At 44.3% G+C, this 24,982-nt stretch overlaps 1 protein-coding gene across 1 annotated transcript in view; it reads left to right on the forward strand.

The window, feature by feature from the left end:
* The window catches only part of LOC306933958 (uncharacterized protein), a gene marked incomplete at its 5' end in the record, with an annotated part of 50,293 nt that extends 26,253 nt beyond the window's left edge, over positions 1-24,040 (forward strand). The window contains 20 exons of the mRNA XM_079516344.1: positions 933-1,143; positions 3,186-3,229; positions 4,343-4,483; positions 8,275-8,340; positions 11,038-11,202; positions 12,432-12,539; positions 12,892-13,051; positions 14,155-14,376; positions 15,123-15,167; positions 15,456-15,535; positions 16,617-16,732; positions 16,930-17,119; positions 17,962-18,046; positions 18,791-18,936; positions 19,335-19,425; positions 20,159-20,307; positions 21,008-21,093; positions 21,605-21,674; positions 22,482-22,600; positions 23,527-24,040. Coding sequence (XP_079372470.1) covers positions 933-1,143; positions 3,186-3,229; positions 4,343-4,483; positions 8,275-8,340; positions 11,038-11,202; positions 12,432-12,539; positions 12,892-13,051; positions 14,155-14,376; positions 15,123-15,167; positions 15,456-15,535; positions 16,617-16,732; positions 16,930-17,119; positions 17,962-18,046; positions 18,791-18,936; positions 19,335-19,425; positions 20,159-20,307; positions 21,008-21,093; positions 21,605-21,674; positions 22,482-22,600; positions 23,527-23,677 — 2,445 coding nt within the window. The 3' untranslated portion in view covers positions 23,678-24,040. The remainder of the gene's footprint in view (positions 1-932; positions 1,144-3,185; positions 3,230-4,342; positions 4,484-8,274; positions 8,341-11,037; positions 11,203-12,431; positions 12,540-12,891; positions 13,052-14,154; positions 14,377-15,122; positions 15,168-15,455; positions 15,536-16,616; positions 16,733-16,929; positions 17,120-17,961; positions 18,047-18,790; positions 18,937-19,334; positions 19,426-20,158; positions 20,308-21,007; positions 21,094-21,604; positions 21,675-22,481; positions 22,601-23,526) is intronic.
* Positions 24,041-24,982: the final 942 nt, after the last annotated feature.

A 24,982-nucleotide genomic window follows, 5' to 3' on the forward strand; every position in this document is an offset into this window, starting at 1 on the left:
CCCAAAATGGTTTAAGGTTATTGTAGCAGTCAATTTATATTGGGGGTCGGGAGGGGGCGGGGCGGGGGTCCCGAGACATTGCCAAAGCATTTGAGAACCCCTGTACTATAACACTGTACTGGTTCAGAGTGAGACAACGTGTCCCACAAAGAGCACAGTACAGGGTCAACATGAATACACTCGGTCAGAGGGTAAATTAAAGCATACATAGGTCAAAGGGTTAATAGAATATACAACCCTGTATATAGAATAACGTATTATTCTCCAATAGATTCTATATTGCCTTCCAAATCCTGACTGTTTTCTGAAAAACCCTATGTTTCTATGTCAGTCGTTCTCAAACATTTTCATGTCAAGGACCCCCAAAACTATATGTAATTGGCTGCTGACCCCCCCCCCCCCCCCCCCATCTGAAAATGTTGTTCCAGGGACCTCCCAGAAGCAAAGATATGAGTTAAAAACATTCGCTCTGAAAGATATATATATTCAAAGATTTGCACCACATTTTCACATTTTTTTTCTTCAAAAATAGCAGATCTACAACCTCGTAGCGCGGCACTCGGTGCCGCGCTATGAGCTTGTAGATCTGCTATTATAGCGATGCAAGCCACTGAGATAGAGTGCATTGGGTCTGTATTAGGAGATGACGACAAGACACTGAGGTGCTGAGATGGGGCATTTGGGTCTGTCATTAGGTGCCTAAAACACAGCTGTCTCCTGTGTTTTCTGTGTGTCGCACGGCTCGCAATGTATTTTCATTGGGAGTCACATGGTTTGACGTGACAAGCTTGCTCCCTTGGCTGTCTTCTGCCCTCCTCCCTCCCCCCATGGAGCAAGCAGGGAGCAAGCTTGTCTCGTCAGACGCGCTACCTCTTTGATGAGGCCGTGTGATGACGTCCAGTGAATCATCTCCATCTCCGCTGTGCTCTCAGGCCGTCCTGAACGGAGACGCGCTGCTGTTCTCTGGACGCGAGGAGACGGAGACGCCCGGGACCACCACCGGAGAGGAGGAGGAGGAGTCTGACAGCATCTCCTGCATCACCTCCCCTCAGAGCAGGGCCAATCACAGCGGGAACCCTCGGAGCAGGGCCAATCACAGCGCGTCCCCCCAGAGGAGGAGCAAGACATATCCCGGCGTGTCGGGTGAGTGGTGATCTTTTGGGTCTGATCGTATGTCTTTTGTGTCATATCGTAATGATGATGGCTTTCCTTGAGGACAAATGATACAGAATAGCAGATATACATGCTCACAGTGAGCTTGTAGATCTGCTATTTTTGAGGGGAAAAATCATGAAATCATTAAAGCGAACATTGTTTATTTACTCAAATCTTTCCTTCTAGGGCAGTGGTTTTCAACCAGTGGCCCGGGGACCACCAGTGGTCCTTGAGGGGGTTCCAGGTGGTCCCCAGCTAAATGATGGAGAGACCCCTTATAGATCTTTAACTATCTTGAGAGCGTAGAATGAAACCAAATGGACCCGTACGGGTCCATTTGGTTTCATTTTACGCTCTCAAGAGTTACATTATTGTTAAACAACTGCATTACTTCAGTTACAAGAAGTCTACACAATTGGAGAATGTAGAAGAATTGCTATTTTCATCCACGGTTGCCTGTGGTCTCTTATTGTGGACAAAATCTTATCTAACGATAACAAAATATCGTAATATTTTAATCAATAATGGGCCTTGATGTGAAAAGGGTTGAAAAGCACTGTTCTAGGGGGTCCCCCTGGACCATAATATTCTGAGATGGTTGGGTCTGCCGGCCACATACATATACTTGTGGGTGGTCCTTGACACATTCCTTGACACATTTGAGAACCACTGAACTGATATAGAAACGTTACATTTTTTTCACTATTTAAGATTTATAGACGACATTCTGTAGACTGGGCCTCGGGCCTTAATGGGTTAAAAGGACAACTTTAGTTTTTTTTTCAACCAAGGTTCATGTTTTAGGTTATTAGAGAAAGTAAAAGATGAGGGTACATTGTTTTTCATTTGCTGCTTTCTTTCGTTTTAGCGATTTTAGCTATTTTTGACATGGTCCTAAATATGTATTCTTTTTACCAAAAAATATGGTGATTTATTTTTTTTAATTTACTATTGACCCTATAAATCTGGCCACAAAAGATCACAGGATTTACTGAATGTGTCAAACTGACATATTGAGCCTAAACACACAGTATGGCATCCCACTAGTATCTCTACCTTCACATTCAGTAGATCCTGTGATCTTTTGTGGCCAGATGTAATTTCCTGGGGTCTAGTAGGACTATAGTAAATATTAATAAAGAAATCGCCTTAAAAATTCTTAAAAAATGACGTATTTAGCCCCCATGTCAAAAATAGCTAAAATCACTAAAACGAAACATTAAGCAGCAAACGAAAAAAATAAATAAAATAAGACTAACCTTTTACTTTGTCTAATAACAACCTAAAACATGGACCGTCCTTGGTTGGAAAAAAAAACTAAACTAGTCCTTTTTAAGCTCGAGGTGCAACACAATGCCCTTAACGACGCATTGTGTTGTGTTCCAGATCTGGTGAAGACGTGTGAAATCCGCCTGACCAAAATTAAAAGTAAGAAAGTCGTTCTCACTCGAAGCCCAGTTCATGCTCGTTCAGTCGCACCACGTTGTCACACGCCGGGAGCGTGACACACAGCTGTGCAACGGAGCATCAATCAGGCATTAGAATGATATAATGATTTATATTTGGTGCAAGACAGTCATCATTTTTTGTCATTGAGCAGTTGAGACAAATAACAGTCTTAAGTCCATAATAGTTATCCATAATGTATAAATGTGACCAAATTTGACTGAGGGACTGCCATTGGATTTTCGTTTCTTCATGTCATATGAAAGCAGGGAATCATAGCTTCAAATTGACATTGGTTGTTCAGTGGCTCATAGAGTAATGTCTTGCAGAAAACAGCGAGTTGAGAAAACAGGCTTGAAAGGTTCACTTCTGTGGTCTCTAACATTACACCTACTACATGTTTAAGCATTCATTTCATATTTGCACTTGAAACAAGGCACATATGACACACTACCAAGCAGGATATGGTCTGATTCATTTTCTGTTGTTATTATTTTTACATGAAAGTTATTATTTTTACATGAAAGCGTCACTGACAAATAATATATCCACCATTTAAAAAAGAGAATGTTTCTCTCCTGTAGGTGCAACCAATGGGAGCGACGACGACCGGAGTGGGAAGGACGAGGTAATGCTTCCATTAATTCCTGTTTTTAATTGGTTAAACCACCATGCAGTTATACCTGTATATGAGAAGCCAGGCTTTGATTGATTATTTTTTAATTGATCAAACCACCATGAGAACCCAGGCACAGGTATAATGTTTCACATGATATTTAGTTAGGCCACCTTCCACATACTTGTACAACTAACCTTACCTTATGTCACTGACACTGACTTCCGTCCACCATTCTTGGCTGTCAAAACGACAGTTTTTGAAGTCAGTCAAAACATGAACAGATATTCAGATACTCAGATTTCATCATGTGTTGTTTTTTGGTCACATATTTGTTGATCTTCACTCTTAACGCTCAAAGTTACACTTTGGAGGCCCACTCAGTCCTCCTTTGTTAAGAAGATGTGCATGAAATGTCACTCCGGTCGACAAAGAGAAGCTAACGGTAGAAATGTGTCGACTCATTTAACGAAATGAGAATGTGGACATGTTGGAATTCCATGGTTATTTTCTTTAAAAACACAAACACAATGATATATGCAACGTGTTAGAGCCAGACCGATGCCAGATGTGTGGGTCTGAGACCGATCCCACTGATTGAACCGTATTTTAGCATTTCCAATCAATTTGAAAGCATTGAACTTCTAAACAAACAAATACATAGGAAGAAAAATATTTTTTTGATAGCTATGTATTCCTTTTGATTAAGCACATTTTTTACTTTAATATACTGTATGAAAGGTTTTTAACTTAAATAATTATACAATTAACAAGCAAATAAATGTAAATAGACATAAACTGAACTGAAAAAGGATTAGCCAAAAAAAAAAATCAGCCCCGTAATGTTTTTGACACAGATGTCATAACAAATATCGAACAATGGCTGATACGTCGGTCTGGCTCTACAATATATGTGCGTGTTCACATATGAAGGGTGTGTGTGTGTGTGTGTGTGTGTGTGTGTACAGACAGACAGACAGACAGACAGACAGACGACTAGTGTGCGTGTGAGAACATAGGGGAAGTTAGCAGAGAGATTTAAGGGTGTTGGTTGGTACTGTGTGTGTGTGTGTGTGTGTGCATGTGTGTGCTGAGGGTGTGTAATGGGACTGTACTGTCTCCCAGGGTCCCGTTAGGGGGGGTTCCGGGCGGCAGAGCAGCCTGCGCAAGAAGCCTCCGGCCCGGACCCTGTTCCAGGCCGGGAAGGGAACCTGGGACAGGCCCGTAGACCCCGAACAACGGGAGAACGGCAGAGAAAAGGACTCGGTACGTTCACTGCTCTGGTGGAAGTACCAGCAGTACGACATTACACTTTGCACATTGCTCAGGGTTCATTTATGGCTGGGGGTTTTGACCCGGGGACCACCGTCCTGACTAGAAGCAACCCGGAGACCACCACTATTGTGTCGGGTATAGGTCCATCTAGCTCTGGTCCATATAGCTCTAATGCTGTTGGCCATTTAGAGCCATGTTACCGATGACTTCCGGGGCTCGCATTAATGCAGACCAGCCTCTCGTCTTTGCTTCTCACCAATACAAAGGCAGGTTGTGTCATTAGAAAGCCTGCTTTCCTTAGTGGGAGCACTCTGAGCCCCCCACCACACGTATAAAAGGTACTTTATGGCCAAAAAGGGATTATTTTTCCTGCACCGGAAAAAAAATACTTTTAGTTATACTCCACTGCACCCTCTACCGATATTGCCAAGAGAAAACCCTCATACAGAATATTTTTCCCTCTGGCCAAAAAGTACCGTTTATATGTGTGGTGGGGGGGCTCAGAGTGCTTCCACTAAGGAAAGTAGGCCTTCTAATGACACAACCCTCCTTTGTATTGGTGAGAAGCAAAAACGTTATTTTTATTTACACTAAAGACGAGAGGCTGGTCTGCATTTATGCGAGCCCCGGAAGTCATCGGTAACATAGCTCTAAATGGAACGGCATTAGAGCTATGGACCAGAGCTAGGTCCATCATATAGGGGTGCATGTGTTTGGTCCGACAGGAATTAGACTGCCACGGGTTGCAAGACCTGATTTCTCGGGATTCTTGAAATAATTGAATCCAGGATTAATAGTATTTTATTTACCCTTCCGTTAGCTGTTTTTATAGCATCCGTCGCTAGCCTCCGGTCAGTCCTGTGGCTCCCATGGTGTATAGTCAAAATCTCCTCGTGCACGCACGCGATCCAAAGCATTTTTAGGGCTCAGATTGAGATAAAGGACCATGTCTAGAGCTTAATATTACTTTAATCCGGGTGAGTTTTAACCGGCAACTCATGTCGGGACCCACGGGTAAGTCTTAACCAGCCACGCATGTGTCGGACTAATATTATTATTATTATTATTTGTTTTTGGCCTTTCTGCCTTTATTGATAGTTACAGTAAAGACTGACAGGAAAGAGGGAGAGAGAGAAGGGGAGAGACACGCAGCAAAAAGGTCGTCATGAACGGGACTTGAACACGCAAAACGCTGTCAGGCCAGAGCCTATTTGTGGCATGCGCCTGGACCACTAGGCCAGCGGGCACCCCAGTTGGACTAATATTCCTGTCGGACCGACGTATGCGCCCCTTCATATTGTCCCACCTGACACAATAGTGGTGGGGGTTCCATGGATGCACCAATCATCAATTAAGATTAGGGTTTTTTTTTTGTTCTTCCTATTTACTCACTAATCACACTTATCACAGGCTACATTCATGACAAAAACAAATCTAGTTTTCAAAGCATGTTATGTGATTGAAGAGCAGGGATGTCATTTGGCAAGAAGCACAGCATTTATGTTGGATACAGCCACATTTGAATGCATCAACTATTTACAAAAGTGTCCCCCCCCCCCCCCCACCTGGGACCAAACAGAGGACACCCCAAGTCCTCTCTCAAAATATTGTTCACTGGAGTAACAAATTAAAGCAAACGTCAAACAAAGAAAGAAAAGTAGCTTTTCCTTTTGTATACAAAAAAAAATAAAAAGAATGAATGGCCAGGGACCACCTGCAATTTCTCCGCTGGCCACCGGTTGAAAACCCATGATTTATGATTTACGTTTCATATTGTCACTTTTTTTTCTTTCCGTAAATTAATTGAATCTTGAAAATAAGTTTTCCACCCTAAAGCAGCACTATTCTGCTTGGCTGCTCAGCGTCTGTACAATACTCTCCTCGGCCACATGAGGGCGCCACAGACTGTTGAGGGGTTTTTTTTAGGACTAAAAGGACTAAAAGCCTGCCTTCTTATTGAAGCCTTTTATTAGTTCTATTTATAGCTTATATACTCCAGTTCAAATATGATTATTTTGGGGGGTCCCCGGTTCAAATATGATTATCTTGAGGGGGGTCCCCGGTTCAAATATGATTATCTTGAGGGGGGGTCCCTGGTTCAAATATGATTATTTTTGGGGGGGTCCCCTGTTCAAATATGATTATCTTGGGGGGGGTCCCCAGTTCAAATATGATTATTTTTGGGGTCCCCAGTTCAAATATGATTATTTTGGGGGGTCGCAGCCTGGAAAGGTTGAGAACCACTGCTCACAATGGCTGGCACATCAATGCTTCTTTTGTTACATGACGATTCCTCCATCATTGAACGTATCATTAGCACTGTTACATATACTTTCATTTCAATTATTACATTTGCTTTGCTCATAAGCACCCTCAAAAAACACCAGGGGCAGTATTATGCGTGTCCTAAGTACCAGGTCTTATTACTTAACTTAAGACCTGGAGGCGTGGTCAATGCTGTTTGGTCAAGCATTTGTAAACCCCAGAATGTTTCCGAGGGGCTTGACGTCATTTACAAAAACACACACAGTACAGGAGGGGGCACGGCGGCACAGCCGGTAGCGCTGTCGCCTCACAGCTAGACGGCCCCGGGTTCGATTCCCGCCGGGGACACTGTTGGCGCTGGGGGGGGGTGTCCTCTCCCCCGCGTCATCAGTGCCCATACCCCATAGGCCCATACCCCATACCCCATCAGTGCCCATACCCTCTGTGTGGCGTTTGCATGTTCTCCCGTGTCCCCTAGGGTAGGTACCCTCACAAAAAACATGCAGTAATCCTGGGGCCCTATTTTGTGTGTCTTAAGTACCAGGTCTTATGCCTTAACTTAAGACCTGGAGGCGTGGTCAATGCTGTTTGGCCACTCAGAATAGCCAAATGGCATTGATCACGCCTCCAGGTCTTAAGTTAAGTAATAAGACCTGGTACTTAAGACACGCATAATAGGGCCCCTGGTCTCTAAACTACCTCCCTCTGGCCAGCCGGGGCGCCTGATGGAGGTGCCTCTGATGTTGCTTCATGAGCTCGGCTCGGGGCTCTCCCCACGCTGGCAGAGGGAGAGTATAGCGCCCAGGATCACAGCCTATAGGCAATTGGCACCGGGTGGAAAAATGGGGTTACAACATCATGGGATAAAAATTTAAGAATTTAAGAATGCAATAACAACTGTGTGCGTATGTGTATGTATATATATATATATATATATATATATATATATATATATATATATATATATGGAAATGCTAAAGACTAAATGTAATTAGGGATGCACCGAATGGGAAATTCTTGGCCGAAACCGAATATAGGAGGAAACAGTTGGCCCGAAAACCGAATAGCCGAAAATGATTAATATTATATATATCATTTATTTTGACCAGTTTTGTACCATTGCTTCCATGGCCGTAACTTTGTTGTAGAGCTACGTGACAATGGCACAATACATGATTTAACATTTTCATCACGGCATCACAACAAAACAGTAGGTCTACGAAAGGTATAACCCCGGTTCTTTGACTATTCGGTTTCGGCTCTAACGGCCAAGCTACACCAGGCTTTTCTCGCGCGTTTTCTCCCGCGCGTGCGTTTAATTTAGGTCCAGTCCTATTTAAAAAAACGCACGCGCGGGCCGCAAGTTTAGGGTAAACTCGCGAGAAAAGCCTGGTGTAGCTTGACCTTTTAGTCCACCGAACAGAATATTCATTTTTTTTGCCACTATTCGGGCCAAATAGTTTCGGTGGCCAAATATTGGGTGCATCCCTAAATGTAAGCTATCTGCACGTGTCCAGGTGAACGACACGTCTGGTAAGAGCTCAACAAAGGGCAGAGGAGGTCGACGCTCTCACGCCTACCAGGTACACTTTCTGAATATAAACACATTTTAACTAGTATCTGTAGTATGTATTTACCCCATTTAGACCTGAGGACGCATCTGTGTCACCTTAGCTTTTAACCACTTTAAGCATTATTTTAAACTTTACCTATTAGCTCTACAAGCTCAGAGCTTGTAGTTCTGCTCTTTTTGAAAAATCATGAAAATGTGGGACAATCTTTGGATATATCATTCTTTCACAGCAAACGTTTTTAAGACATATTTAGCTTCTGGGGGGGTCCCTGGAACAACATATTTTGAGATGGGGGGGTCTGCGGCCAAATTCATATAATTGACATGAAAAGGTTTGAGAACCACTGACATCGAAACACAGGTTTTTTCAGAAAACTGTCAGGATTTGGAAGACATTTGTAGAATCTGTTCTCAGGTCTAAATGGGTTAACATATTTATACAGTAACATAGTACGTAACATTGTTATACTGTACCTACCAGGTACAGTAACTACTTAACATATTCATTGCTATGGAGTGAAAAAAAACATTCATATAGGCATTTGGATTGGATTGATTGGATACAATTGCTATCCTGACCTGAAAATGCATTTTCTTCTTGCTGGAGAGACAGGGAGACCTGCCCTGTTACTGAACAAACTCTAGTCCGCAGCCATGATCACAATCCGAATATAGTGCTATTTAACACTTATTTGAACAAAACTAAAATGGTAAATGGTGCATTTATGTAGCACTTTTATCCAAAGTGCTTTAATATAGATTGTGCATCACATTCACACACCTTTACATACATTGTGCGTCACGTTTACCCATTCACACACACATTCATACCGATGGCAGAGGAAACCATGCAAGACACCAACCTGCACATCGGGAGCAATTAGGCGTTCAGAGTCTTGCTCAAGGACACTTGGACACTAATCGTACTGGAAACCTCGCCGTCCCCCCATACGTCCGTTCTACCGGCCACTCTAAGGCCCCGTTTACACGAGAACGCTGTCCGATAGAAAAAGGAAAAATAAAGTATCTTTTGCGGGGGTCAGTTTAGGCGAGAACGGCATTCTTCGGGGGGTGAAAACGCAACAAAGTGAAAACACCTTCCAGAGTGGAAATCTTGTAAAACCGCTGTTTCCTCCCGTCTCGTAAACGTAAACGGGCGAAACGGCGAAACCGCAACACGGTTGACGCCATGGCTCACACGTGCTGCTTATGTTTATTACATCGGTGCAGAGCCGCAGGCGATATTTGGAGTTCCTGGAACGAGCGAGCGCTCCCTCGCCCCGCTCGTCATACGAATACAAATGTAGCGACTAGCGAGCCTCTGCATTGGTGAATGTAAACCATGGTCCATGATGTAAATGAAAAAATCTGACCAGTCTGAAGCGAGTGGGGCAACAGCACCCCCTATTGGTACTCTAAACATCGGGACATAGGTTAGGACATAGGGACATTGCTGTTCCTTGGAGTGGTTGCACCACTAAAAAAAAACGCCTTGTGATAGTAGTATAGTATAGTTCTTCAAGTACGATGCGTGCCTGGTCACCGCCACCTAGCGGCCTGGCATGCACATTACAGCGTATTCAAGTAAGTGTGCGTCTAAAACGTGTAAAAGCGGAATAAAAAACGAGAACGCAACGGGACTTTTGCCGTTTTGTCTGGAGACCGTCACCGTCTAAAAGTGGCCTGAGCCGCTGCCGCACAGTACTAACTACTAATTCCAATACTATATTTTCTGAATATTTTGATTTAGTCTTACGGCCGGGCTCCACCGGGCGCGTCAGCGTCGCGTCTCCGTCACCGTCAGGGAATGTTCCCTTTTTAATCAATGAAGGGTGGCTCCACTGCCCGCGTTGCGTTGCGTTGACGGAGACGCGACGCGTGCATTCAAATTGAACCGGTGCGTTTTTTGACGCACGCGACGGAGACGCAACGCGTCCGGTGGAGCCCTGGCGTTAGTCTTTTGAATAACACACCGTTTTAGTATTAGACCTATTTGGTCATCTGACATTGTTTAGTCTTAGTCTAGTCTTAGTCGACTAAATATCAAAAACCTTAGTCGACATAGGGCTCTATTTTCGTCCATGCTAAACCCCTTACCCCTTAACTTATATGCCTTTTTTTACCATTAAAAAACAACAACATTTTGAATAGTTAAAATAGCCAATCTCCAAAACGTCACAATGGATAAGGCGTTTAGCATGGACGGAAATAGAACACTTAGGGCAGTATTATGCGTGTCTTAAGTACCAGGTCTTATTACTTAACTTAAGACCTGGAGGCGTGGTCAATGCTGTTTGGCCACTCAGAATAGCCAAATGGCACGCCTCCAGGTCTTAAGTTAAGTAATAAGACCTGGTACTTAAGACACGCACAATACTGCCCTTAGTATTTAGTCTTGGTCTTAATGCAATGTTAATTTTGCCAGAAAATATTTAGTCTTTTGAATAACAATAATAATAGTTCTATTTAGTCATCTGAAATTGTTTAGTCTTAGTCGACAAAATATCAAAAACCTTAGTCGAGTTAGACTTTAATCTTAGTCAACAACATTAACTGTGTGTGTGTGTGTGTGTGTGTGTGTGTGTGTGTGTGTGTGTGTGTGTGTGTGTGTGTGTGTGTGTGTGTGTGTGTGTGTGTGTGTGTGTGCGTGTGCGTGCGTGTGCGTGTGGTGTATGCGTGTACATTGTGTATGTGTACATGGTGGCAGGATGGGAACGACTTCCAGCCAGCAGAGCTGGTGTGGGGTAAGCTGAAGCTGAAGAAAAAGTGGACCTGGTGGCCTGGCATGATCATGGCCTGGCAGAAGACCTCTGGTCCAACCATGCCGGGCTTCCGCAGGGTGGAGTGGTTCGGGGACGGCCTGTACTCCGAGGTGAGACACTAGCTGACACTGACACAAAACTAACGTTAGCCTTAGATGGCCTGTACTCCGAGGTGACACACTAGCTGACACTAAACTAACGTTAGCTTTAGACGGCCTGTACTCCGAGGTGACACACTAGCTGACACTAAACTAACGTTAGCTTTAGACGGCCTGTACTCCGAGGTGAGACACTAGCTGACACTAAACTAACGTTAGCTTCAGATGGCCTGTACTCCGAGGTGACACACTAGCTGACACTAAACTAACGTTAGCTTCAGATGGCCTGTACTCCGAGGTGACACACTAGCTGACACTAAACTAACGTTAGCTTCAGATGGCCTGTACTCCGAGGTGACACACTAGCTGACACTAAACTAACGTTAGCCTTAGATGGCCTGTACTCCGAGGTGACACACTAGCTGACACTAAACTAACGTTAGCTTTAGATGGCCTGTACTCCGAGGTGACACACTAGCTGACACTAAACTAACGTTAGCTTTAGATGGCCTGTACTCCGAGGTCACACACTAGCTGACACAAAACTAACGTTAGCTTCAGATGGCCTGTACTCCGAGGTCACACACTAGCTGACACTAAACTAACGTTAGCTTCAGATGGCCTGTATGCCGAGGTGTGACTCTAGCTGACGCTGACACAAAACTAACGTTAGCTTCAGATGGCCTGTACGCCGAGGTGTGACTCTAGCTGACGCTGACACAAAACTAACGTTAGCTTCAGATGGCCTGTACGCCGAGGTGTGACTCTAGCTGACGCTGACACAAAACTAACGTTAGCTTTAGGCCATTCTGCTTCCGGTCTGGCAGGGAAGCGACTGTGCCGGAGGAGTTCAATCAGTCCAAGAGTTCCAAAGGAAATGGACTTAAGAGCGTCTGCTAAATTCCTCGTTCTACAGATGTGTGTGTGTGTGCGTGCGACTGTGCGTGCGTGTAGGGGTGGCTGTGGCTCAGAGGTTGCCAGTTCAATCCCGTGCTCCTCCAGAGTTAGTGTCAATGTGTCCTTGAGCAAGACTCTGAACCCCCTTATTGCTCCTGATGTGCAGGTTGGTGCCTTACATGGTTTCCTCTGTCATCGGTGTGTGTGTGTGTGTGTGTGTGTGTGTGTGTGTGTGTGTGTGTGTGTGTTTGTGAATGGGTGAATGTAATGCACAATCTATGTAAACTATAAGCGCCTTGGGTAGGCGCTAACACATATATTTAACTTCATTCCTTTTCCTGCAGATGCATATACATTCACTTTTGCCATTTTCGGCATTCAGCAAATGCTTCTCCAAGACGGACTACGCTGACATTCCCCTCTACGCCGCCGCCATCTACCAGATCGTTGAGGTACGACACACTGCATAGATCTAACCCGTTCATACTGTTCATACGTTTGCCTCGGTACCCAGGCTTTTATTTTAACCCATTTTGACCTGAGATCAGATTCTAAAAAATGTCTTCTACATCCTGAAAAACTGAAAAAGTCTTTCAGCGTTATTTTTACTAGTTCAAGTTGACTAGTTGCCTAGTTTACTAGTCGACTAGTAAACAAAAACAAAAGCGGGAAAAATTAAATAAAATCAACTAGTACCAACAAGTGGAAGTCGGCTAGTTGAATAGTCGACTAGTTGCTTAAAGCCCTTGTGTTGTGTGTGTGTGTGTGTGTGTGTGTGTGTGTGTGTGTGTGTGTGTGTTGCAGTTGGCTGCCCAGCGCTGTGCCAAGTCTTTCGGCGAGGTGGAAGGGGACAAAGTCAAGGAGCTGAGCTCCATGTTGGACTGGGCCATGGGAGGGTTTCTGCCCAGCGGGCCGGCGGGCTTCAATCCCCCTGCTGACAGCACGGGCACCGACCCAGTGATAGGTATAACCAAGTACATTTACTCAAGTCTATTGTTCTTAACACCTTTTCTTTTGCCTCGGACGAGTATATACGTCTTTTCTAATCCCCCGTGGGGGGGCCTTGGACGTATACACGTCTTGAGAGCCTATACAGCAGGAGTGGCCACACTTTTTTGACTCAACAAGATCTATCCACCATTACTGAAAATAGTTTAAATATGTAGGCTTTAGAATAGTGGTGCTGACATTACATATAAGACAAATGCACTTGGAATGTGAAATAGAGGGGGAGAAATGGAATAGGTAGGGTTTTTTTGGGATTTCATAATGCTACTGATGTTTGTGCACAGCAACACCCTTGAAAGCTCGTAGTGCGGCACCAAGTGCCGCACTACGAGCTTGTGTAGATCTGCTATTTTTGAAAAATCGTGAAAATGTGGTGCAAATCTTGAATATTCTTTCAGAGCGAACGTTTTAAACTCAAATCTTTGCTTCTGGGAGGGTCCCTGGAACATATTTTCAGGTCGGTGGCCAAATATAATTTTTGGGGTTCTTGACATTAAATATTGAGCACGACTGACATAGAAACATAGATATTTCAGAAAACTGTCATGATTAGAAGACATTTTTTAAATGTCGATGTCAGGCCTAAATGGGTTAATTTCAAGTGGCAGATGCCAAAAATAGTTTTTTATATTTAAATTAAATACTCTTTAGGGGCATGTCACGTGATCTACCTGCCTTTGTGATCTACTGGTAGATTGCGATCTACCTTTTGGGCACCCCTGCTATAGAGAGACATATACACCTCTTAGAGACGTATACACCTCTTGAGAGCGTAAAATTAAACCAAATGGACGCTCTCAAGAGTTAAATTATTGTTAAACATCTGCATTACTTAATTTGACATGAAGTCTACACAATTAGAGAATGTAGGCGTGTCTTCTCAAATTAACATCAAATATCTAAATATTGAATCAAGCAACTTTTAAAAGAAACAAAATATGTCTGGAGTGTACACAAAGATAAGAAAGAAATACAGCTTTGGCGTAAGTCTTGTGTCCTTGTTTAAGATTGTCCTAAAGCAGTACAGCTTTAACATATAGTCTTGTGTCCTTGTTTAAGATTGTCCTTCGGACCTGCCGGATGACTCTGACTCGGACTTCCAGGCCAAGACGAAGGACTCGGACTCGGACTTCCAGCCCATGGCTACGGACAAGACGAAGGACTCTGACTCTGATGTCCCGCCCATGGCTCCGGCCCGTGGCCCCACCATCACTCCGGCCAAGAGGAAGTACAATGTATTAAGCAAGAGTAAAAACCGTACCTCCGTCACCTACAGCAGAGGTATGTACAGTATGTTCACGTGTGTACTGTATGTATGTACTGACCGTTGGGGGCGGCAGTGGCTCATTGGTAGAGTGGCCGTATGGCAACCGTGAGGTTCCCAGTTCGATCCCGGGCTCCCCCAGAGTTAGTGTCGAAGTGTCCTTGAGCAAGACTCTGAACCCCTAATTGCTCTCGATGAGCAGGTCGGTGCCTTGCATGGTTTCCCAGCCATCTGTGTGTGAATGTGTGTTTGAATGGGTGAATGTGCCCAATCTACAGTATGTAAAGCGACTTGGATAAAGGCGCTATACAAATACACCATTTTACTCTTACTAGGGATGTCGGATATTATCGTCGTCCCAATATTATCGGCAGACAATAGCATAGAAATGTAATATCGGTATCGGTTTATATGCTTTGCTATTATTTTACACAGACTAAACAAAGATCTACTGCAGAATAATCAACTTGTTTGTTTTACTTTTTGTGTTTGTCTGTTGTGCACCTGTGAGGTCTGAACTAGATATTATATTGATGTTATCGCTATTTTATTTCATTAGATATACATAGTTTACTTTTGGTGCAAAACAAATGGCTGCATATACAGGTATCGGTTGATATGGGAATTGGAAATGAAGAGTTGGAAATCGGATATCGGCCCCCCCAAAAAAGCCAATATCAAACACCCCCAGCATGTACTGTATGCTAGCAGAGAGGAATAATGTTTTATTTACTTCATATTTCCTATTTTTTCAACTTTACAGAAGCAATGATAAAAGACGTCGTCAAGAACAGGAAGAAGCTCAAAGGTACGTTTTTGGTTCATTTGGTTTTTGGTTTGAATAACGGCGATATGGTTACAGTTATGAATAACAGTGAGGACTGTGATATATGTTATATACGTGTCCTGTTATGGAGCAGCGTTGGTCATTGCGTTGCAACGTAGCCTGAACCAATCAAATAAAAACGCAAAACCTCGCTCAAATAGAGACTCTGCGATAGAAGAGGAGGGGGATATAGGAGGGGTGGACGACATCGCTGCACGGCACCACGTTGTCGCTCGTCAGTTCATGTTTTATTTTGTTATTTTCTTTCAGATTTCTGCTTGTCGTGTGGAGCCCCTGAGACTGAAGTGCATCACCCTCTGTTCGAAGGAAACCTGTGTCTGAAGTGCAAGGTAATGTGTCATAGGGCAGGGGTCCTGTGTCTGAAGTGCAAGGTAATGTGTCATAGGGCAGGGGTCCTGTTTCTGAAGTGCAAGGTAACGTGTCATAGGGCAGGGGTCCTGTTTCTGAAGTGCAAGGTAATGTGTCATAGGGCAGGGGTCCTGTTTCTGAAGTGCAAGGTAATGTGTCATATGACAGGGGTCCTCAACGTTTTTGGCTGGGGAATGCTTTGGCCATATCTCGCTTTTTGGAACAACACCCCCCCCCCCCCCCCCCCAAAATAATTTTGCGCCGAGGGGTCGTGACCCACAGGTTGAGAACCGCTGTCATAGGGCACAGGTCACAGGGTATAGGACTGAGGTCATGTGTCATTAACCACTTGTGATCTTTGCAAGAGATCGTTTGCGGATGAAGTTTGTCTCCCGTGAGTGACGTGTGAAGATACAATAAAAGAGAAAAGCTCACTCTTGCCACTGTGCGTGCAGTGCGACCCCAGTACCTTTATGAACGATATCGCTCTAAAGCCCAAACCACACCGATGGGTCACCACGCAAGTCCTTGCAACCAAATCGTTGCGAGTAGACGCATGCAGGCGCAAGCAACCGTTGTTATTGAACCAATTGAATCACTTTGGGTGGACGTGCGGCGACATGCGCCACCACGTGCCGACGCGCAACGGGACACATCACACCGCTGGGACGAACACTGAAACCGCTTTGTTTGCGTCTCGACCCATGGTGGTGTGATTTGGGCTTCACCCATTTTGGGCGGGAACCTCTTTTGGTGTTTTAAGCATTATGTTATGCTTTAGCTGTTGAAGAATGAGTGCCGCGCTATGAACTTGTAGGTCTGCTATTTTTGAAAAATTGTGAATGTGCCTCAAATCTTTGAATATATATTGTTACAGAGCAAGTTTTTAACTCAAATCTTTGCTACCGGGAGGGTCCTTGGAACTATCTTCAGATGGGGGTCGGCGGCCAATGTCATATATTTGGGGTCCTTGACATGAATAAGTTTGAGCACCACTGACATAGAAACACCACCAGACCAGTTTGTTATATCCCAGACACTGTGCTTTGTGATGGTTTCCAGGAGAACTTCATTGAGACCCTGTATCGCTACGATGAGGCGGACGGGTACCAGTCCTACTGCACTGTGTGCTGTGCAGGCCAGGAGGTCGTTCTGTGTGGCATCCGCAGCTGCTGCAGGTACGCACGCACGCACACACACACACACACACACACACACACACAATAACACGTTAAAGTGCGATTGTATTTTTGGTAAAATAAGTGTTACAGTAAATCGCTCTATAACGTGATAGTAATCATTGAGTGTTTGTCCAGTAACAGTGTTAAATATCTCTTTGTCTCTCTCTCTCTCTCTCTCTCTCTCTCTCTCTCAGGTGCTTCTGCAAGGACTGCCTGGACATCCTGGTTGGTCCAGGAACCTTTGACCAGCTGAAGCTCATTGACCCATGGAACTGCTTCATGTGCGACCCGGCGCAGTGTGGCGGAGGAGGACACCTCAAGCGCAGGGACGACTGGTCCACCAAGGTCCAGCAGTTCTTCACCAACAACAGCGCCATGGAATTTGTGAGTGGCCGGGACACTCCTCTCTCCCACACCAATCGGTTCTCATGCCCCTCATTAACACTGACCAGTTTTATTGACGGTCTGTGTCCGTTCCCTGCCAAAGGTCCTTTCAGTGAGGTGCCTTATTCAAGGGGCAAAACATTACCCTGGATCATGACCGGAAGTTAGCGAACGGCTAAGCGATCCTGGGAGGATCGCGGACCACTTGAAGCGAGACTTTTGTGAAAAATATCGCTTTGATAAAAAAACGAAACCTGGAGAATAGAATCTGAGATTAGGTTTGGCATTTGGCCAAACTTGTTCTTGGAAGTAGATAAATTCATCTCATTTGCATCTACACTTGCTGATCTCTAAGCTGATGAGCTCTCCATAGCCCTAGGCTTAATTCATTACATGTGCAGACAATTGCGCACCAAACGTGCACGCTTATGTGGTTCTGGTCGCGAATCAACGGCAGCGTTATTTTAGGGTCGCTGGCTGAAAAGTTTTGGGAATCCATGCTCTAGAGTCTAGAGTCTAGACTAGATGTAACTCTATGCTAGACAGCCCTCCTGGGACCCAATCAGAAGGGAGAGACAACCCCCTAACACTTTTAATCTCATCTGCATCTACACTTGGCTGATGATCTGGGACTAGGACCTTATGTTTTCCAAATTGTTCAAACATCAAGGTCACACACACACCACACAAGGCCAAATCCTTTCCCTTTGCTTACATAGCATGTGGATACAGGTGTAGCATCTCTCAGTCCATTTTTGTTTGAATATGTTGTACAAAAAAACGGTTTGAATTGAATGTTTATGCTATGCAGTCTAATTTCTGTGTTTTGATTAATTTCACAGAAGCCCCACAGAGTGTATCCGTCCATCCCTGCTCAACAGCGCAGACCCATGAAGGTGTTGTCCCTCTTTGATGGAATAGCGACAGGTCAGTGTTGTGTTGTCTCTCTTTGATGACATATAGTGACCTAGAAAGGTAGATGCCTGCAGTTCATTGGAGCGACCTGTCTCGCACTGAAGTGCGCCCATAGAGTTCATCATGGCGGCCTCCAGTCACATGACTCATGTCCCTTCCTTTCATTAAGTCCCTTGGCACCAACATGGAAGCTTGCCCTCTCTTGAGAGCATCATCCGACCCAGAGCCGGAAGAGGCGTCTACCTTTCTATGTCTATACGATAGTGACAGTGTTGTCCCTCTTTGATGACGACCAGTGATATTTGCGGTCTTCTACCCTGAGCCATCCCAGACTAGCACAGTGTGCTGGAATTAGGTGGGCCACGGCCCACGGGGCACAAGACTTACAGTATGTGTGGTTAACCCATTTTGGGCGGGAGCATAGCATTATGTTATACTTTAGCTATTGAAAAATAGCAGATCTAATAGCTTGTTTGCTATTTTAGCAAAATCGTGACAATGTGGCGCAAATCTTTGAATATATATTCTTTCACAGTGAAGTGAGTTTTTAACTCAAGTCTTTGCTTCTGGGGGGTCCCGGGAACAACATATTTTCAAATGGGGGTCGGCGGCCAATTACATATAATTTTTGGGGTCCTTGACATGAAATATTGAGCACCACTAATATAGAAACATAGGTATTTCAGAAAATTGTCATAGAAGACATTTTTTAAAGGTCGACGTCAGGTCTAAATGGGTTAATGTGTGTCATGACAGGATACCTGACGCTCAAACAGCTGGGCTTCAAGATCGACCGCTACGTGGCCTCAGAGATCTGCGACGACTCCATCGCCGTGGGGATGGTCAGGCACGAAGGCAAGATCGAACACGTGAACGACGTGCGAACCATCACCAGGAAACACGTGAGTACGCTCATAGACTGCAGTGAAATAGTGACAACCGCTCATAGACTCCAGTGAAATAGTGACATGCTTATAGACTCCTGTGAAATAGTGACAAATGCTCATAGACTGCAGTGAAATAATGACAACTGCTCATAGACTCCACTGAGATAATGACAAATACTCATAGACTCCGGTGCATTCCGTAAACTTCCGGTTCAGGGCTTTGTCACTATTCACCAATAGAATTCTTTATAGACCAACAACAAACTTGGTTTGCAGCTGATTTATCTGAACGATAGTATTTCGCTTACAAAAAAAAGTATGTTTTGGGTGGATTAAATGACAATCGCGACGATTCGCGAGATTTTTACTTCTTGACTCAGCTAATGTCGTAACGTCATGTCGTCATGTTGCAGTTGGCAGAATGGGGTCCATTCGACGTGCTGATTGGTGGAAGTCCCTGTAATGACCTGTCCATGGTCAACCCGCTGAGGAAGGGGCTGTATGGTAAGGAATCGGACAAAGCATCAGGTACCCTCTAAAACAGGGGTTCTTAACCTGTGGCCCAGGGCCCAGGAACACCTGGAACCCCCTCAAGGACCACCAGTGGTCCTTGAGGGGGTTCCAGGTGTTCTCCCGCTCAATGATGGAGAGTTGGTAACCAAATGGACCCTTATAAATTTAGACTCTTGAGAGCGTAAAATGTAATTATTGATGAAACCAAAGTTAAATTATTGTTATTAAACATTTGCATTACTTAATTTTTGCCTGTTATATTTTTGTTGACAAATTTGTATCCAATCACAACTAAATATTTTGGGTCTGAGAGGCTAAATGTCATCAAATGGTCGTCCGTGGCTCAAATGCCAAATAAACAATGGACCTTGATAATAAAAGGGTTGAAAACCACTGCTCTGAGACATTGACTGGCTTAACCCATTCTGACCTGAGATCAGATTCTAAAAATGTCTTCTACATCCTGACAGTTTTCTGAAAAAGCTATGTTTCTATGTCAGTGGTTCTTCGATTTTTCAAAAATAGCAGACCTACAAGCTCGTAGCGCGCCACTCGGTGGCGCGCTATGAGCTTGTAGATCTGCTATTTTTCAATAGCTAAAGCATAACATAATGCTAACACCAAAAGGGGTTCCCGCCCAAAATGGGTTAAACCGTCTTGAAAATGCTGCGATCACGTGACATCCAGGTGTGTAAGCTGTAAATGTGGTCCTCTTTCCTTCCAGAGGGAACGGGCCGCCTGTTCTTTGAGTTCTACAGGATTCTGACCATACTGAGGCCCAGGGAGGACGACGACCGGCCCTTCTTCTGGCTCTTTGAGAACGTGGTGTTCATGGCGGCCAACGACAAGGCCGACATCGGACGCTTCCTGGAGGTGAGCTTTGAGAACGTTAAGTTAGTAGTACTCCAGTCCTTGACTCTGGTCTCGGATCTCGAGTTCACATTTTCATTTACTCGGTCTTGTCTCGGTCTCGAACTTTATTTGACTCGGCCTTGACTCGGACCAAGGGACTCGGGACTCTTCCCCCAGGAGTCCAATGAAATGAAATAAATGTATTATACGCATATTAGGGAGGTCCTCGAGGCACGTCCCACTGGGAGGAGACCCCGGGGCAGACCAAGGCACAGTTGGAGGTAACACATCGACTCACTGGCCTTGGAACGCCTCGGGATCCCCCCAGGAGGAAGTCACTAATGTTGCTCTGGAGAGGGAAGTCTGGAGCTCTCTGGTGGAGCTGTTGCCCCCATGACCCGACTACGGATAAAGATGGATGGATACCCATATTATGACGAACCCATCCACAAGCCAACATGGCGATGACCCCTGTTTTTGAGTGGTGTAAACCACTCCTACAACTGGCTTTGTTAGTTTACGTGTCTGTCCGTACCGAAAAAAATGAGCATGGTTGCTATGGTCACCCAGTTCACACGGGTGTGATTTCATTACGTCAGACATTACGTCAGACCACAGCTCATCAGTCTATATAAGACCTTACACCACTCAGTTCACACGGGTGTGATTTTTTATATTCATTATCTTCAACTGCTTTGTGTTTTTTGAATATTTCTTTCAGTGTAATCCCATCTTCATCGATGCGGTGAAGGTCAGCCCCGCCCACAGAGCTCGCTACTTCTGGGGAAACCTCCCTGGCATGAACAGGTATGCAATGACGCCAGTAGCATAGCTCTTTATTATTTGTATTTATTTTACTGATTGATTTCGTCGACTAAAACTAAGACGAAAAATGTTGTTCGACTACCTTTTTCACTGACCAAAACTATAAGCTATGATGACTAAAAAACTATGATTAAATATATTGACAATTTCATCAACAAATAAAAAAACAGATTTTAGGGAGGGACTAGTGGAGAAGAAATCCACAAGTAATTTCATGTTTGGTTGCGCTCGTGGGTAGATAGCAGATCTACAAGCTCACAACGCATCGGAAGCTTGTAGATAGGCTATTTTCAGCATGCAACCAAGTGTAAAATCTGCCATTACGACACCATCAAGGCCCGCCGAAATACATTGTATATGACTAATTCAACTGCATATTTAGTCCATTAAAATTAGACTAAAACTACAACCTTTCATATGACAAAAAAACAAATTGAAATTTGCACACTCAGTGTTTCACACATCCTGTTCAAATCCTGTGACCTCTTCCCAGACCTCTGGCCACCTCTCTGGATGATAAGGTCAACCTCCAGGACTGCTTAGAAAGCGGACGAGTTGCAAAGGTAAAGAACTGAGATTTAACACGTTTTTGTTTGGATATGTCTGTTCGTGTTTACAGTGAGCCTACTGTATGTTTACTTTGTGAGTGTGATAGTTCTTCTGCTTACAATTCAGAACATTGGAGAAGAAACGACTTGGTCGAACATTATTTAACAGTAAAGGTCCCCACACACGCGAATTCGGAATTTTAAGCGGTTTTCCGAAAAACGCGGCCGGTGTGCAACCGAAATAATCTTCATGTAAGCCTTACATGTGCAACTGGCGTCCCGGGGGCCACATGTGGCCCTTCACTTAATGTGGCCTGCAGGGTAATATAGGAATACTGATATAGTATTGATTGCAGCTGTTACACAAACATGCAAACATGACCCGCTTTAATTACTTCAGTCTATATTAGTAGCTTATATAATGAATAGTATTACAATTTATTGTCTTTCGTATGTCCGATGTATTTGTATTTAACTTCATAAAGTTAACGGAAGTATAACAAAATACATTTAAAAAGCATCAATAGCAGATCTACAAGCTCAAAACGAGCGTGTTTGGAATGGAGTGGAAAATTGAGCGTGGAAATATAGTGGCCCTCTGGAGTGAGTGTGGAAGTTTAGTGGCCCTCTGGAGTGAGTGTGGAAATATAGTGGCCCTCTGGAGTGAGTGTGGAAATATAGTGGCCCTCTGGAGTGAGTGTGGAACTATAGTGGCCCTCTGGAGTGAGTGTGGAAATATAGTGGCCCTCTGGAGTGAGTGTGGAACTATAGTGGCCCTCTGGAGTGAGTGTGGACCAAAACCTCTTCCCCTGTGTCTCTCAGTTTGATAAAGTCAGGACCATCACCACCAAGTCCAACTCCATCCGTCAGGGGAAGACGGGTCCTCTCCCTGTCACCATGAACGACAAGGAGGACTACCTCTGGAGCACCGAACTGGAGGAGTAAGTCTTTCTCCTTTTCATAACTAGCATGGCCACATGATCTATCTATCACAGTGGTTTCCAAAGTGGGCTCGGTGGACCCCCAGGGGTCCTTGAGGCAGTTCCAGGGGGTCCCCAGCTAAATGATAGTTAGGAACCAAATGGACCCTTTATGGGTCTGTAACTCAAATGGAACCAAATGGACCCTAACGTGTCCATTTGGTTCTATTTGTACACTCTGAGTTAAATTAACTTAGATTTTACAATATAAACTGGGGGTCTCAGAGATTTAAATGCCATTAAATGCAGGGGTCCGTAGCCTATTGCATATCAAACTGAGGGTCCTTGAAATGAAATTGGTTGAGAATCTGCTAGACATGTAAAAATCTTCTCTTATGGGGAGGGTCCCTGGGCTGGCATATCTTTTCAAATGGGGGGGGATCCACGGGCTAATGAGTATCATTAGGGGGGTCCATGACCCTGAGGTAAAAAACCAAGAGACAGGAGCAAACAATTTGCATGGACAAGAGACTGTTTTGGGCGTTCATCTCCATGGTGGTAAACTGTGCAGTGGAGACGAAGGGGAAATCAGAACGAATCTTGATGATATTGGATGCAGCCCGGATATTCCTAAAGATAGAGGATATAAGTGGAGGGGACAATGATAAACTCTTGAGGGAAGGATTTGCACCAACTCAGGCCGCTGGGTCTGGGTCATAGCGAGAGGGAACTATGTATTAAGAACGGGTCGGGATCACTTTGGGTGGGCACTATAAATAATTTGCATCAAATGAGTTACACTTCAAACCTGTGGACGGCAGCAATATGCCGGAAGGCATCCAGTCTGCCGTCAGACTTCGGTGCTCCATTGTCTTCACGTGTGCCGTCGGTTACTGTAACAGAAGTAGGTTACTGTAATGTAATCATCACTTGTGTGCTTCCCGCAGGATCTTCGGCTTCCCCAAACACTACACGGACGTGAACAACATGGGGAGGAGCCAGAGGCAGAGGCTGCTGGGGCGCTCGTGGAGCGTCCCGGTCATCCGTCACCTGTTCGCTCCGCTCAAGGACTACTTTGAATGTCAGTCTATCAACTGACATTCAAAGTGGTTGATCTATACGGCGGCTTCACTCGCTGACACGAATGTTACGTCCAATACCGAGTCACGTGTGAAGAAGTGTACTTGACATCGACACGCATTCATACCAGCAGCTGTCAGGCCTCACTAGGAGCCTAGATGCGAGGAGGACCAGGGACGTGCACACATAGACATCAAAGGGGGCTTCAGCCCCTGCCCTTTTACCCGTCTGTAAAACAACTGCCCTCTCCAGACCACGAATGCAGCATTTACTATATGGTTAAAGAAATGCAAATGCCCCTCTTTTCCATGCCATACCGGAAGGCAGCATTCAGTCTCCTGAACTTGAACGTAGCATTGGAACAAATTTGCTTAGAAATCCATGTCGTACACACCGCATCTCCACTAGCTAAAGAGTGCTGGGTTGCGCCCGAAAATAGCTGATCTACAAGCTCTCAAGTAACGCGTTGAGAGCTTGTAGATCTGCTATTTTCGCTATTTTTGTCCAAAAGTGCACTCTTATGGGATTTCAGCCCCTGCCCCTCTAACACTCTCTGCACGTCCCTGGCGAGGACCTGATTTACAGTTTTTTTTTTAACTATCAGCTGGAGGTGTGAAATGACTGAAGGTTGAGCAACCACATGACCAATAGGTTTGTTTAACACCCAAGGTAACACCTCCTTATCCTGGCCTCCAAACCCCCTCATTGTTTTCAGTTTCACGATTCCTTTCATGCAATAAGAACTATACAAACTGACTTCATCCGTCTCCAACCGCTTATCCGGAGTCTGGTCGCAAACAGACTGCAGTGTTTCTTAAAATGTTTGTGGAACAACGGTGCCGTTATCAAACGATCAATCAGCCTGGATCTCAACAGTTATCTACCTCACCGTGGTGCATGGTTTTGCTGCCAATAACTCTTTTTTTTTAAATTTAATTTAATGCGTGAAATTTTCTAAAAGTTTCTAGTTTTTATATTTTGTGTTATGACGTTCTTATAAGGGATTGTTGTTGTTTTTTAGGATCTAATTATGTTCATTATATTACTAATCATGTTTACTCACTTGGAGCAAATCTGTGAAATTACATTTTTTTTAAAAGCAACTTTTAAAACCAAATCTGTGAAATTACCTTTAAACAACTTTTAAAACCAAACAACTTGGTCTCTTGTGGACCAGTTTTTACTCTCCATATAACATTGGATTAGTGTGTTTTACTAACATGCATTATTATTATTAGTATTTTTTTTTTTACTTTGTAACGTGTTTCTTACTGAATGTCGGCGTTAAAGGAAAACCATTCTCTTTAATCTGTCGTTTTTAGA

The sequence above is a fragment of the Electrona antarctica genome, assembly GCF_951216825.1.
Source record: "Electrona antarctica genome assembly, chromosome: 2".
Taxonomy (NCBI): domain Eukaryota; kingdom Metazoa; phylum Chordata; class Actinopteri; order Myctophiformes; family Myctophidae; genus Electrona; species Electrona antarctica.